Below are 16389 nucleotides of genomic sequence, written 5' to 3'. Positions count from 1 at the left end.
GTGACTTATTAAGCACATTTACATTTTTGTAAATTAATTTGTAAACATTTCACAAAACATAATTCCACTTTGACATTATGGACCAAAATGCAGCGTGGTGGTTATTCATGTTTTTAATAAAGACAACTATACATGAAATAACTAACAAAACAAGAAATGTGAAAACTCAAAACAGTCCTATCTGGTGCAAACACAGAGACAGGAACAATCACCCACAAACACACAGTGAAACCCAGGCTACCTAAATATGGTTCCCAATCAGAGACAATGACTAACACCTGCCTCTGATTGAGAACCATATCAGGCCAGACATAGAAATAGACAAACAAGACATCCAACATAGAATGCCCACTCAGATCACACCCTGACCAACCAAAACATAGAAACATACAAAGCAAACTATGGTCAGGGTGTGACAGTACCCCCCCCCAAGGTGCGGACTCCGGCCGCAAAACCTGAACCTATAGGGGAGGGTCTGGGTGGGCATCTGTCCGTGGTGGCGGCTCTGGTGCTGGACGTGGCCCCCACTTCACCATAGTCTTAGTCCCCCACCTTGTCCGCTTCCGTGGCCTCCTAGCCACGGCGACCCTACTTAATGACCCCACTGGACAGAGGGGCAGCTCGGGACAGAGGGGCGGAAGCTCGGGACAGAGGGGCAGGGGCTCTGGCGCCTCTGGGCTGAGGGGCTCTGGCGCCTCTGGGCTGAGGGGCTCTGGAGCCTCTGGGCTGAGGGGCTCTGGAGCCTCTGGGCTGAGGGGCTCTGGAGCCTCTGGGCTGAGGGGCTCTGGAGCCTCTGGGCTGACTGGCGGCACTGGCGGCCCCTGGCTGACTGGCGGCACCTGGCAGACTGGCGGCACTGGCGGCCCCTGGCAAACTGGCGGCACTGGCGGCCCCTGGCAGACTGGCGGCACTGGCGGCGCTGGGCAGACTGGCGGCACTGGCGGCGCTGGGCAGACTGGCGGCACTGGGCAGACTGGCGGCACTGGCGGCGCTGGGCAGACTGGCGGCACAGGCGGCGCTGGGCAGACGGGTGGCTCAGGCGGCGCTGGGCAGACGGGTGGCTCAGGCGGCGCTGGGCAGACGGGTGGCTCAGGCGGCGCTGGGCAGACGGGTGGCTCAGGCGGCGCTGGGCAGACGGGTGGCTCAGGCGGCGCTGGGCAGACGGGTGGCTCAGGCGGCGCTGGGCAGACGGGTGGCTCAGGCGGCGCTGGGCAGACGGGTGGCTCAGGCGGCACTGGAGAGGAAGGCTCCGGCAGCGCTGGACAGGCGGGAGCCCCTGTAAGGATGAGCCGGAGAGACAGCCTGGTGCGGGGGGCTGCCACTGGAGGGCTGGTGCGTGGAGGTGGTGACGGATAGACCGGACCGTGCAGGCGCACTGGAGCTCTTGACCACTGAGCCTGCCCAACCTTACCCGGTTGAATGGTCCCGGTCGCCCTGCCAGTGCGGCGAGGTGGAATAGCCCGCACTGGGCTATGCAGGCGAACCGGGGACACCGTGCGCAAGGCTGGTGCCATGTAAGCCGGCCCAAGGAGACGCACTGGAGACCAGATGTGTAGAGCCGGCTTCATGGCACTTGGCTCAATGCTCACTCTAGCCCGGCCGATACGCGGAGCTGGAATGTACCGCACTGGGCTATGCACCCTCACTGGGGACACCGTGCGCTTCACAGCATAACACGGTGCCTGTCCGGTCTCTCCAGCCCCCCGGTAAGCACAGGAAGTTGGCGCAGGTCTCCTACCTGGCTTCGCCACACTTCCTGTGTGTCCCCCCCAAGAAATTTTTGGGGCTGCCTCTCGGGCTTCCTTGCCAGCCGTGTTCCCTCATATCGCCGGCTCCTCTCTCCGTCTGCCTCTGCTCTCCTAGCTGCCTCCACCTGTTCCCATGGAAGGCGATCCTTTCCCGCCAGGATCTCCTCCCAGGTGTAGCAACCCTTGCCGTCCAATACCTCGTCCCATGTCCATTCCTCTTTGCGCCGCTGTTGCTGTTGCCCGTTACCATGCCGCTTGGTCCTGTTGTGGTGGGTGATTCTGTAACGGTTTTCTTCATCTGAAGGAGAGGCGGACCAAAATGCAGCGTGGTGGTTATTCATGTTTTTAATAAAGACAACTATACATGAAATAACTAACAAAACAAGAAATGTGAAAACTCAAAACAGTCCTATCTGGTGCAAACACAGAGACAGGAACAATCACCCACAAACACACAGTGAAACCCAACAGAGACAATGACTAACACCTGCCTCTGATTGAGAACACAGTGAAACCCAGGCTACCTAAATATGGTTCCCAATCAGAGACAATGACTAACACCTGCCTCTGATTGAGAACCATATCAGGCCAGACATAGAAATAGACGAACAAGACATCCAACATAGAATGCCCACTCAGATCACACCCTGACCAACCAAAACATAGAAACATACAAAGCAAACTATGGTCAGGGTGTGACAGTATTGTGTGTGTGTGTGCCAATGACAAAACGTCTCAATATAATCGATTTTAAATTCAGGCTGTAACTACTTTCTGAAGGCACTGTATACTGTAAGCCAAACATTTGTACAGATTTTCTGTCTTTTCATTCAAAATCTTTCTCTCAAGTACTAAATGAGGAATAAGTCGAGATCGTATCATGGAAACACGCGGCGGGTATTAACACATGCGTTGTTTGACAAAGTAACTGTAAATATATTACCCAATTTGAAAACATTACATGTTACCTTAATCCACTAGTCATAAAAGTAATCTGATTATATTTACACAGATAACAAGCAATAAACATGACTAAAATATACTCGGATGTTAACGTTACAAAGTTACAAAGATACACTTCTTCTTAATACAACCGCTGTGTTACATTTATTTTTAACGTTACAGAATTCGTTCACTAGTCTATGCTATGAGTAACGCATTACTTTTGTTATGCGTTACCCCCAACACTGCCGACTGGAATGAACTCCAACATAATTTAAAACTCCAACAATTCATCTCTGTCCCCAGTTTCAATAACAGTTTACATGACCTGGTTATCCACCCCTGGGACTGCTTTTAGACTCAGTAGCTACTAGTTGTGTCCCCTGTGATTGAATGATATTATAAATATGTATTTTTATTTTTGCATGGAGCTTTTAAGAAATGTCTGTTTTGTATGTATGTTGTCACTTGTCTGCTTTGCTGCACGGTTATTACCCTATCTTGGTTAGGTTGTTATTGTAAAATAAAATGTATTTTCAATGATTTACCTGGTTAAATAAAGGTTAAAAAAATATGTCATCGTAACAGACACCGTCCATGTATTTGTAGAAGTGGCAGTTTTACTGCTGCAGCATTGGATCTCGCTTCTCCCAGGGACTGTTTGAAATATGAACTTCACTGGCACGAGTGCATAGCCCATGTAATTTGCTCTTTTAAAAATCCATCATCCTTCCCCACCCACTGCCATAAGCCTTTTCTACTGTACCCATGATTATGCCAAGCAATATTAAACAACATCTCTGTTTCCTCCTTTGGTACATGGCCACATAATTTATTACAATTAATCCCTACAACCATCCTCCTACTAATTTTAGTTTATTATTTGCTACAGAAATAGATATTATGCAATTCAATTATATTGCATATTATTATCTATAGTTACTTACTTATTTATGACGTAGACCTACATAGGAGCACAGGGAGCTATGTATTTCAGTATAATTGCATAATATGTGTTAATAATTGCATTTTAGATTGAAAAGATTCTTGCTCATTTCACCCATGCATTTCCACACTTTTTCCCCAACCGTTTCAATGTGGGCAGTTAATATTTACTTATATGGCAATGCATTATTCATAGAATGGTGAATTTCCACAACCCCCACAACAACGTATGCCATTTAGAGAAGGCATGATAGACTCTTTCCCCTGGTGAGTGACATTGCATCCCACTGAGTCAGTTGACATTTCCAAAGAAGGAAACTTAATTTCCCACAACATATGAGGGTTTGCATCCATATAAAGAGAACTCACAGGGAGGGAGCCAGTACTGTATGAGCCGTGCCTGGGCTCCTCGTGTGCTAGAGAGTGATGCGGAGCGTCGGTACTAAGTGGTTGGAATTTGCTCTAAGAGCATCAGCTCATGTTAATGACCTGCAGTCTTGAATTCAGCCGGGCTTATCCATTCAAATCAGCTCCACAGAGAGGCGCTCTGAAGTCTGATGATTAAATTAAGATTCTGTAATAAGCATATGAAGGTGTGGTAAAAAGTAGAGAGCAGTCTTTTACAGTCTTTCCTCAAGCTGTAGAGCTTTATCGGTCCATCACAGCTCTCAGTGGTTTCACCTTAAGGGCATGTTGGCAATGACAAGCAACACACTATCGCAGTTAATGTGTGTAGAATTACATTACACTATTTCAGAGTTAACATATTGTTAATAGCATATGTGTGGATTCTTTGAATTAATTGTATGACGCACAGTACTAGTCAAACGTTTGGACATACCTACTATACTCATTCCAGGGTTTTTCTTTATTTTTACTATTGTATACATTGTAGAAACTATGAAATAACACATATTGAAACGTAATAATCAAAAAAGTGTTAAACAAATCAAAATAATTTTTATATTTGAGATTCTTCAAAGTATCCACCCTTTGCTTTGATGACAGCTTTGCACACTCTTGGCATTTTCTCAACCAGCTTCATGAGGTAATCACCTGGAATGCATTTCAATTAACAGGTGTGCCTTGTTAAAAGTTAATTTGTGGAATTTCTTTCCTTCTTAATGCGTTTGAGCCAATCAGTTGTGTTGTGACAAGGTAGGGGTGGTATACAGAAGATAGCCCTATTTGGTAGAAGTCCATATTATGGCAAGAACAACTCAAATAAGCAAAGAGAAATGACAGTCCATCAACTTTAAGACATGAATGTCAGTCAATCTGGAAAATGTCAAGAACTTTGAACGTTTCTACAAGTGCAGTCGCAAAAGTGCACCCTACAAGTGCAATCGCCATTTTACCTGTTGTTGTTGTCTTAGCTGATTAGCTGTTGTTGTCTTACCCATTGTTGTCTTAGCTAGCTTTCCCAATCAACACCTGTGATTGCTTTATGCCTCGCTTTTTGTCTCTCTCTCTAATGTCAATATGCCTTGTATACTGTTGTTTAGGATAGTTATCATTGTTTTAGTTTACTGCGGAGCCCCTAGTCCCACTCAACATGCCTCAGATACCTCTTTTGTCCCACCTCCCACACATGCGGTGACCTCACCCAGCATAACTAGTGTGTCCAGAGATGCAACCTCTCTTATCGTCACTCAATGCCTAGGTTTACCTCCACTGTACCCGCACCCTACCATACCTCTGTATGTACATTATGCCCTGAATCTATCCTACCGCGCCCAGAAATCTGCTCCTTTTACTCTCTGTTCCGAACGCACTTGACGACCAGTTCTACATCCTTTAGCCGTACCCTCATCCTACTCCTCCTCTGTTCCTCGGGTGATGTAGAGGTTAACCCAGGTCCTGTGTGTCCCTAGGCGCACTTATTTGTTGACTTCTGTAATCGTAAAAGCCTTGGTTTCATGCATGTTAACATCAGAAGCCTCCTCCCTAAGTTTGTTTTACTCACTGCTTTAGTACACTCTGCCAAACCTGATGTCCTTGCCGTGTTGCCGATTTCCATCCCCAACTACAACATTTTCCTTCAAGATAGAACTGACAAAGAGGGAGGAGTTGCAATCTACTGCAGAGATAGCCTGCAAATCTCTGCCATACTTTCCAGGTCTATGTTCAAACAGTTCAAGCTTCTAATTTTAAAAATTAATCTCTCCAGAAGTAAGTCTCTCACTGTTGCCGCCTGTTATAGACCCCCCTCAGCTCCCAGCTGTGCCCTGGACATGATATGTGAATTGATTTCCCCCATCTATCTTCAGAGTTAATTCTGTTAGGTGAGCTAACACGCCGGCAGTCCTACAATCTAAGCTAGATGCCCTCAACCTCACATAAATTTTCAAGGAACCCACCAGGTACAACCCTAAATCCATAAACATGGCCACCCTCATGAATATTATTCTGACCAACTTGCCCTCCAAATTCACATCTGCTGTTTTCAATCAGGATCTCAGCAATCACTGCCTCATTGCCTGCATCCTCTATGGGTCCGCGGTCAAACGACTACCCCTCATCACTGTCAAACGCTCCCTAAAACACATCTGCGAGCAGGCCTTTCTAATCGACCTTGCCCGGGTATCCTGGAAGGATATTGACCTCATTCCGTCAGTAGAGGATGCCTGGTCATTTCTTTAAAGCAATTTCCTCACCATCTTAAATAAGCATGCCCCTTTCAAAGAAATGTAGATCTAAGAACAGATATAGCCCCTGGTTCACTCCAGTCCTGACTGCCCTCGACCAGCACAAAAACATCCTGTGGCAGACTGCACTAGCATCGAATAGTCCCCGCAATGTGCAACTTTTCAGGGAAGTCAGGAACCAATACACGCAGTCAGTTAGGAAAGCAAAGGCTGGCTTTTTCAAACAGAAATGTGCATCTTGTAGCTCTAACTCCAATAGGTTTTGAGACACTGTAGAATAAGAACACCTCCTCCCAGCTGCCCACTGCACTGAGGCTAGGAAACACGGTCACAACGATAAATCAACGATAATTGAGAATTTAAATAATAATTTCTCTATAGCTGGCCATGCTTTCCTCCTGGCTACCCCAACCCCGGCCAACAGCTCCGCACCCCCCGCAGCTACTTGCCCAAGCCTCCCAGCTTCTCCTTCACCCAAATCCAGATAGCAGATGTTCTGAAAGAGCTGCAATTCCTGGACCTGTAAAAATCAGCTGGGCTAAACAATCTGGACCCTTTCTTTCTAAAATGACCATTGTTGCAACCCCTATAACCAGTCTGTTCAACCTCTCTTTCGTATCGTCTGAGATTCCTAAAGATTGTAAAATTGCCGCGGTCATCCCCCTCTTCAAAGGGGGTGACACTCTAGACCCAAACTGTTACAGACTTATATCCATCCTGCCCTGCCTTTCTAAAGTCTTTGAAATCCTAGTTAACAAACAGATCACTGACCATTTCGAATCCTACCGTACCCTCTCCGCTGTGTAATCCGGTTTCCGAGCTGGTTACGAGTGCACCTCAGCCACGCTCAAGGTACTAAACGATATCATAACCGCCATCGATAAAAGACAGTACTGTGCAGCCATCTTCATCGACCTGGCCAAGGCTTTTGACTCTGTCAATCAATGTATTCTTATCGGCAGACTCAACAGCCTTGGTTTCTCAAATGACTGCCTCGCCTGGTTCACCAACTACTTATCAGATAGAGTTCAGTGTGTCAAATCGGAGGGCCTGTTGTCCGGACCTCTGGCAGCCTCTATGTGGGTACCAGACGACACCATTCTGTATACATCTGGCCCTTCTTTGGACACTGTGTTAACAAACCCCCAAATGAGCTTCAATGCCATACAACACGCCTTCCGTGGCCTCCAACTGCTCTTAAACATTAGTAAAACTAAATGCATGCTTTTCAACCGATCGCTGCCCGAACCCGCCTGCCCGTCTTGCATCACTACTCTGGACGGTTCTGACTTAGAGTATGTGGACAACTACAAATACCTAGGTGTCTGGCTAGACTGTAAACTCTCCTTCCAGACTCATATTTAACACCTCCAATCCAAAATTAAATCTAGAATCGATTTCCTACTTCGCAACAGAGCCTCCTTCACTCACGCTGCCAAACATACCCTCGTAAAACTGACTATCCTACCGATCCTCGACTTCGGCAATGTCATTCACAAAATAGCCTCCAACACTCTACTCAGCAAACTGGATGCAGTCTATCAGAGGGCAATTGTTTTGTCACCAAAGCCCCATATACCACCCACCACTGTGACCTGTATGATCTCGTCGGCTGGCCCTCGCTACATATTTGTTGCCAAACCCACTGGCTCCAGGACATCTATAAGACTTTTCTAGGTAAAGCTCCGCCTTATCTCAGCTCACTGGCCACCATAACAACACCCCCCCCGTAGCACACGCTCCAGCGGGTATATCTCACTGGTCATCCCCAAAGCCAACACCTCGTTTGGCCGCCTTTCCTTACAGTTCTCTGCTGCCAATGACCGGAACTAATTGCAAAAATCGCTGAAGTTGGAGAATTATATCTCCCTCACTAACTTTAAGCATCAGCTATCTGAGCAGCTTACCGATCACTGCAGCTGTACACAGCCCATCTGTTAATAGCCCATCAACTACCTACCTCATCCCCATATTGTTTTTACTTTTTTGCTATTTTGCACACCAGTATTTGTACTTGCACATCATCATCTGCACATCTATCACTCTGGTGTTAATTTGCTAAATTGTAATTACTTCGCTACTATGGCCTATTTATTTCCTTACCTCCTTACGCCATTTGCACACACTGTATATAGACATTTTCTATTGTGCTATTGTCTGTACGTTTGTTTATTCCATGTGTAAATCTGTGTTATTGTTTGTGTTGCACTGCTTTGCTTTACCTTGGCCAGGTCGCAGTTGTAAATGAGAACTTGTTCTCAATGGGCCTACCTGGTTAAATAAAGGTGAAATATGTATATATTTCTTTTTAATTAAAAAACATCAAGCGTTATGATGAAACTGGCTGTCATGGACACCGCCATAGGAAAGGAAGACCCAAAGTTACCTCTGCTGCAGAGGATAAGTTCATCAGAGTTATTAACTGCACCTCAGATTGCAGCCCAAGTAAATGCTTCCCGGAGTTCAAGTAACAGACACATCGCAACATCAACTGTTCAGAGGAGACTGCCTGAATCAGGCCTTCATGGTCAAATTGCTACAAAGAAACCACTACTAAAGGACACTAATAAGACGAGGAAACTTGCTTGTACCCAGAAACACAAGCAATGGACACTTGTCCTGTGGAAATCTGTCCTTTGGTCTGATGAGTCTATATTTGAGATTTTTGGATCCAACTGCTGTCTCTTTGTGAGACACAGAGTAGGTGAACGGATGATCTCCGCATGTGTGATTCCCACCGTGAAGCATGGAGGAGGAGGTGTGATGGTGTGGGGGTGCTTTGCTGGTGCCACCATCTGTGATTGATTTAGAATTCAAGGCAGACTTAACTAGCATGGCTACCTCAGCATTCTGCAGCGATATGCTATCCCATTTGGTTTGCACTTAGTGTGACTATCATTTGTCTTTCAACAGGACAATGACCCAACACACCTCCAGGCTGTGTAAGGGCTATTTGACGAAGAAGGAGAGTGATGGAGTGCTGCATCAGATGACCTGGCCTCCACAATCACCTGACCTCAACCCAATTGAGATGGTTTGGAATGATTTGGAACGCAGACTGAAGGAAAAGCAGCCAACAAGTGCTCAGCATATGTGGGAAAAGCATTCCTCATGAAGCTGGTTGAGTGATTACCAAGAGTGTGCCAAGCTGTCATCAAGGCAAAGGGGGGATACTTTGAAGAATCTAAAATCTAAAATATATTTGGATTTTTTTAACACTTCTTTGCTACTACATGATTCCATATGTGTTATTTCATAGTGTTGATGTCTTTACAATTATTCTACAATGTAGAAAATAGCAAAAATAAAGAAAAAACCTTGAATGGTACTGTATATTTAGCAGTTGTCTTTCCATTACAAACATACTACTAGAGATTTTGAAAACTGAGATTAGTGTTTGTTCCACACCAATTGCATTGATATCCATTGTATCACTTCATGATTACTTATTGTTCAGTTACTGAGAGAGGGAGGTAGAGTAAAAGCTATTCTCAGTGGGAGGGATGTTAGAGGAGCTGAACAGAACAGACCTACAGCAGCAGTTTTTCAAGTCCCTGAAGTCTGTACAGGAGACTCTCCATATTATTTTATGGCAAGGATTGAGGTTTTCATAAACTGAATAAATCTACCACACCCCTGTACAGACTGCAGTAACATGTGACTTACTGTAAGTGATAGGAGTGAAGAAGAGAGCCTCTCCACAATGAGTTTAAGATAGATGACCCGGTAGCCTAGTTAACTACTGTAGTCTTTGAGCAGCAACAGTCAGAGGACCAGGAGCAAAACATGTAGGTAACAGTGCAGGTGAGAAGTTATTTACAAAACATACAAATGCAGAATGGTGAGAAAAAGAGAAAAAAAACTTTTTAAAAAGGTCTTCACTCGGGCACAAAAGGAAAAATGCCCTAAAATGTTTTTATTTTTTATTTCATCTTTATTTAACCAGGTAAGCTAGTTGAGAACAAGTTCTCATTTACAACCGTGACCTGGCCAAGATAAAGCAAAGCAGTGTGACAGAAACAACAACACAGAGTTGCACATGGAATAAACAAGAGTACAGTCAATAACACAATAGAAAAAAAAGAAAGTCTATATACAGTGTGTGCAAATGGAATGAGGAGGTAGGAAATAAATAGGCCATAGTAGCAAAGTAATTACAATTTAGCAGATTAACACTGGAGTGAAAGATGAGCAGATGATGGTGTGTAAGTAGTGATACTGGTGTGCAAAAGAGCAGAAAAGCAAATAAAAACAATATGGGGATGAGGTAGGTAGATTGGGTGGGCTATTTATAGATGGACTATGTACAGCTGCAGTGATCGGTTAGCCGCTCAGATGGCTGATGTTTAAAGTTAGTGAGGGAAATGTAAGTCTCCTGAGCAACAATGGAAACTCTCAAACCTCTGTAGCAACATGTTACCTTACCAAGCAGTTCTCCAATAAGGACCTGCCCTGACCTGGCATAAACCATTAACATCTTGAAATGGGTAGGCAAACATTTTTATGGACAGTGATCATGCTTTAAAAGCAATGCTTTTGCACATTTCACATAACAATGATTGGCCAATACTACAGCATAATATTACAGCAGCCATTTTGGAAAGCACGTAGTGTTGAACAACAAGGATCCTGATTGGCTGACTATCCTTTGTTGTTCAACGTGACGTGCATTCCAAAATGGCGGCTGTTGCTTCTGCTACCTAGCATGAGGATGAAAAAACCAGCAGTATTTAAATCTTCTTGATGTGACTTTTTGGATAATGGGAACATTTGGAAGACAGTGCCATGGACTATTCCTGGATTGAGGTAGGTTTTCCCGAGCCATAACTTGCTCCTGCTCTGCCTTGCCCTAATCTAAGCAGAAGCCCTCTCCGACCCTATAGTGAGATGTACTTACAATCAAGCAATGGATTGGAATCTAGTCTGGCTAGCTGACACCTAACTCAATGTGCTCCTGATTCCTTCAATGTGTACCATGCGAGTTGCGCCAGAATACTTTGTCATATACATAAAAAAAAACATCCATCACGGATTTAGGATACCATCCTCTACCCGCTACTCAGCCATAATAATGTCAAACCCAAAGCAAGGAATTTTACATTGAGTGTAATCGACTTCAGCCACTAGTGTAGGCCTACACAGTCTCGTGTTCCGGGCTGTAAATCAAGATTTCTGTCTTCGATTTTCTGTCATGGATAATGAGACATTTCCCGAACATTTGCATGTTTTCATCAGAAAGTTACAATATTTTCTGAAGAGTTTGGCAAACACTTTCATGAACAACTACAACATGAAAACATATGTGTAGTTGTTAAATGAGTAATTAAAGACAACATTTAGTTTAATTTGAACTGATAATCACAACATTTCTTAGGCATTTCTTAAGCATTTCAGATCATTAGGAGTAATCACAAGCCATGGTATGAAGGAATGAAGCCATATGTTACTCTTTACTAATTGTCATACTTGTATTGGAAGTTGTTGCTACTTGACAGAGGAAGTTAATTCAATGTCAAAGAGTCTGTGTTTCATTATAATTTTATACTGACAAAACTAACTGACAAAACTGGTATGTCTAAGAATCTTCAAAGTACGGTATAGCTGAGCAATGTTTATGTCCTTCAGTGACATTATTTGTTTCAGATTAGCTGTTTCTTCTCTAGTTATCATAACATAATGTAAATTGGAGGCTGTGGGTGGGAGTCACTGAAACAACAAACAAAACATGTGGGGCTATGCACAGGTTGATCATATTTAGTTCAAATTGGTTGTCACTGTGTATCTATTGCAGGGCTCTCCATCTTCCTGGAGCAATATCGTCCTGTAGGTTTTAGCTTCAATCCTAATCTAGCGCTCCTGATTCTAATAATTAGCTAGTTGATAAATTGAATCAGGTTAGTTACAACTGAGGTTGGAATCGAAAACAGGGAGAGGCCTGATCTATTGGGACCTCAACAATTTGAGAAAACTTTGAATAAATCATGTTGGGCATTCAATTAGAATATTTTCTGTGGTGTAATCCAGATCTATTTAAAATACATGAATAGTACATTTTATACTGCTTTTAGACCCTTTTCTCATTTATTTCACTTAAAAGTGTTGAAGCCAATGATAAGGTATTCCCTATATTAATGAAAAACAAAACATGTCAATACATTATATAAGCTATTTCTGATCACGCCCCCACCCCCCTGAAATACACTCTATAGCAGGGCTGTTCAATATCAGTCCTGGATGGCCAAAACACTTCTGTTTATCATCCTCTCCTTCTAATACGGGAATAATTCAGACCTGGGACACCAGGTGAGTGCAATTACCAGGTAGAAACAAAAAACATTATGGTTTCAGCCCTCCAGGACCGTAATGAAACAGCTGTGCTAAAACAGTGTTTCTGAACTCCAGTCCTCCAGTACCAGCAACAGTAAAAGGTTTTGTTGTAGCCTGGGAAAAGCACACCTGGTTGAACTTGTCAAATAATCATTCAACCCTCAAAGAGTTGAATCAGGTGAGTTTGTCTGGCGCTACAACAGAAATATGTGTTGTTCGGGGTACTCGAGGACTGGAGTTAGGAAACCCTGCTCTAAAGTATAATAATATTTTTTGTTGATGTCAAACTACACATTTCCATGTTTGAAACAATCATATTAATATGCATGCGCTGCTGGTGTTCCATCAACAGGGAACAAAGATTGATCTGACATTGAATTGTTGATAGCAAACTTGCTATTATACACTGAATATACCAAACATTATGAACACATTCCTAATATTGAGTTGCCCCCCTGCCTTTTTCCCTGAGAACAGCCTCAATTCGTCTGGGCATGGACTCTAAAGGTGTCGACAGCGTTCCACAGGGATGCTGGCCCATGTTTACTCCAATGCTTCCCACAGCAGCGTCAAGCTGGCTGGATGTCGTTTGGGTGGTGGACCATTCTTGATACATACAGGAAACTGTTGAGCGTAAAAAACCCAGCAGCGTTGCAGTTCTTGACACAAACTGGTACGCCTGGCACCTATTACCATACCCTATTCAAAGGAACTTACATTTTTTTGTCTTTTCTATTCATGCTCTGAATGGCACACATACGCAATCAATGTCTCCATATTCTCAAGGCTAATAAATCCTTCTTTAAGCTGTCCCCTCCCCTTCATCTACAGTAATCGAAGTGGATTTAACAAGTGACATCAATAAGGGATCTTACTTTTAAACTGGATTCACCTGGTCAGTCTATGTCATGGAAAGAGCACGTGTTCTTAATGTTGTATACACTCAGTGTATTCATGATATGCCATTGCTAACCATACTCATTATATCTTTCTTCTTCCCTATAGGATATCTGACAGTAACCATTGAGCCCCTTCCTCCTGTTGTTGTGGGAGAGACTGTGACCCTGAAGTGCAACTTCAAGACTGATGGAAGACTTCGAGAGATTGTGTGGTACAGGGTGAGTAAAGCTACAAGCTCATACTCTATACTGTATATGCCATGTACACTGGCCCATCAACTCTGATCTGTGTGGCTTAATCACTTTTTGGTGTCAATTACAGTGCATTATGAAATTATTCAGACCACTTCACTTTTTCCACATTTTGTTACTATATCTTACAGCCTTATTTTAAAATAGATTAAATTAAAACATCCTTATCAATAAACACACAATAACCCATAATGACAAAGCAAAAACAGGTCTTTAGAAATGTTTGCTAATTTATTCTAAATAAAAAACAGAAATACCTTATTTGCTTATTAGTATTCAGATCTTTTGTAATGAGACTCGAAATTGGGCTCAGGTGCATCCTGTTTCCATTGATCATCCTTGAGATGTTTCTACAACTTGATTGGACATAATTTGGAAAGGCACACACCTGTCTATATAAGATCTCACAGTTGACAGTGCATGTCAGAGTAAAAACTAAGCCATGAGGTCGAAAGAATTGTCCATAGAGGTCCGAGACAGGATTGTGTCGAGGCAGAGATCTGGGGAATGGTACCAAAACATGTCTGCAGCAGGTCCCCAAGAACACAGTGGCCTCCATCCTTCTTAAATGAAAGAAGTTTGTAACCACCAAGACTCCTCCAAGAGCTGGCCGCCCGGCCAAACTAAGCAATCGGGGGGAGAAGGGGCTTGGTCAGTGAGGTGACCAATAACTCGATAGTCACTCTGACAAAGCTCCAGAGTTCCTCTGTGGAGATGGGAGAACCTTCCAGAAGAACAACCATCTATGCAGCACTCCATCAATCAGGCCTTTATGGTAGAGTGACCAGATGGAAGCTACTCTTCAGTAAAAGGCACATGTCAGCCCGCTTGGAGTTTGCCAAAAGCTACCTAAAGGACTCTCCTACCATGATGAACCAGATTCTCTTGTCTGATGAAACCAAGGTTGAACTCTTTGGCCTGAAGGCCAAGTGTCACGTTTCGAGGCAACCAGGCACCGCTCATCACCTGGCCAATACCATCCCTACGGTGAAGCATGGTTGTGTTACAACATCATGGAGTGGGTATGATTTTCAGCGGCAGGGACTGGGAGACTAGTCAGGATCGAGGGAAACATGATCGAAGCAAAGTACAGCGAGGTCCTTGATGAAAACTGCTCCAGAGCGCTCAGCACCTCAGACTGGGGCAAAGGTTCTCCTTCCAACAGGACAACGACCCTAAGCACACAGCCAAGACTATGCAAGAGTTGCTTCGGGACAAGTCTCTGAATATCCTTGAGTGGCCTAGCCATAAGCCGGACTTGGACCCGATCGAACAGCTCTGATGTCACGCCCTGGTCTTAGTATTTTGTGTTTTCTTTATTATTTTGGTCAGGCCAGGGTGTGACATGGGTTATTTATGTGGTGTGTTTTGTCTTGGGATTTTTGTAGGTTATGGGATTGTGGTATAGTAGAGTTGTCTAGGTAAGTCTATGGTTGCCTAGAGTGGTTCTCAATCAGAGGCAGGTGTTTATCGCTGTCTCTGATTGGGAAGCATATTTAGGCAGCCATATTCTTTGAGTGTTTCGTGGGTGATTGTTCCTGTCTCTGTGTTGGTTTGCACCACATAGGGTTGTTTCGGTTTTTCACGTTACGTTTATTGTTTTTGTGTTGTTCGTCATTATCTTTATTAAAGATGTATGAAGGTAACCACGCTGCATTTTGGTCCTCCTCTCATTCACCGGAAGAAAACCTTAACAGAATCACCCACCAAAACAGGACCAAGCGGCGTGGTGACAGGCAGCGGCAGCAGGAGCAGCGAAATCCAGATTTCTGGACGTATGGCGAAGCCAGGTAGGCGAAGCCAGGGAGTGTATGGCGAAGCCAGGGAGTATGGCGAAGCCAGGTAGGAGACCTGCGCCAACTTCCTGTGCTTACTGGGGGGCTAGAGAGACCGGGCAGGCACCGTGTTATGCTGTAGAGCGCACGGTGTTTCCAGTGCGTGTCCTTGGGCCGGCTTACATGGCACCAGCTTTGCGCACGGTGTCCCCGGTTCGCCTGCATAGCCCAGTGCGGGCTATTCCACCTCGCTGCACTGGCAGGGCGACCGGGAGCATTCAACCAGGTAAGGTTGGGCAGGCTCGGTGCTCAAGAGCTCCAGTGCGCCTGCACGGTCCGGTCTATCCAGTACCACCTCCACGCACCAGCCCTCCGGTGGCAGCTCCCCGCACCAGGCTTCCTGTGCGTGTCCTCGGCCCAGTACCACCAGTGCCAGCACCACGCACCAGGCCTACAGTGCGCTTCGCCTGTCCAGCGCTGTCAGAGCCTTCCTCCTCTCCAGCGCTACCGGAGTCTCCCGCCTGTCCAGCGCTGCCAGAACCTTCCTCCTCTACAGCGCTGCCGGAGTCTCCCGCCTGTTCAGCGCTGCCAGAGCTGCCAGTCTGCAAGGAGCCGCCAGAGCTGCCAGTGTGCAAGTAGCAACCAGAGCTGCCAGTCTGCAAGGAGCAGCCAGAGCTGCCAGTCTGCAAGGAGCCGCCAGAGCTGCCAGTGTGCAAGGAGCAACCAGAGCTGCCAGTCTGCAAGGAGCAGCCAGAGCTGCCAGTCTGCAAGGAGCCGCCAGAGCTGCCAGTCTGCAAGGAGCCGCCAGAGCTGCCAGTCTGCATGGAGGAGGCAGAGCCGCCAGTCAGCATGG

At 45.1% G+C, this 16389-nt stretch overlaps 1 protein-coding gene across 1 annotated transcript in view; it reads left to right on the top strand.

The window, feature by feature from the left end:
- Positions 1–16389, top strand: part of LOC112218463 (immunoglobulin superfamily member 21) — a 272888-nt gene that overhangs the window by 104061 nt on the left and 152438 nt on the right. The window contains exon 2 of the mRNA XM_024379282.2: positions 13616–13728. Coding sequence (XP_024235050.1) covers positions 13616–13728 — 113 coding nt within the window. The remainder of the gene's footprint in view (positions 1–13615; positions 13729–16389) is intronic.

The sequence above is a fragment of the Oncorhynchus tshawytscha genome, linkage group LG02 (assembly GCF_018296145.1).
Source record: "Oncorhynchus tshawytscha isolate Ot180627B linkage group LG02, Otsh_v2.0, whole genome shotgun sequence".
NCBI lineage: Eukaryota > Metazoa > Chordata > Actinopteri > Salmoniformes > Salmonidae > Oncorhynchus > Oncorhynchus tshawytscha.
This window is presented reverse-complemented; position numbering and strand designations above follow the sequence as displayed.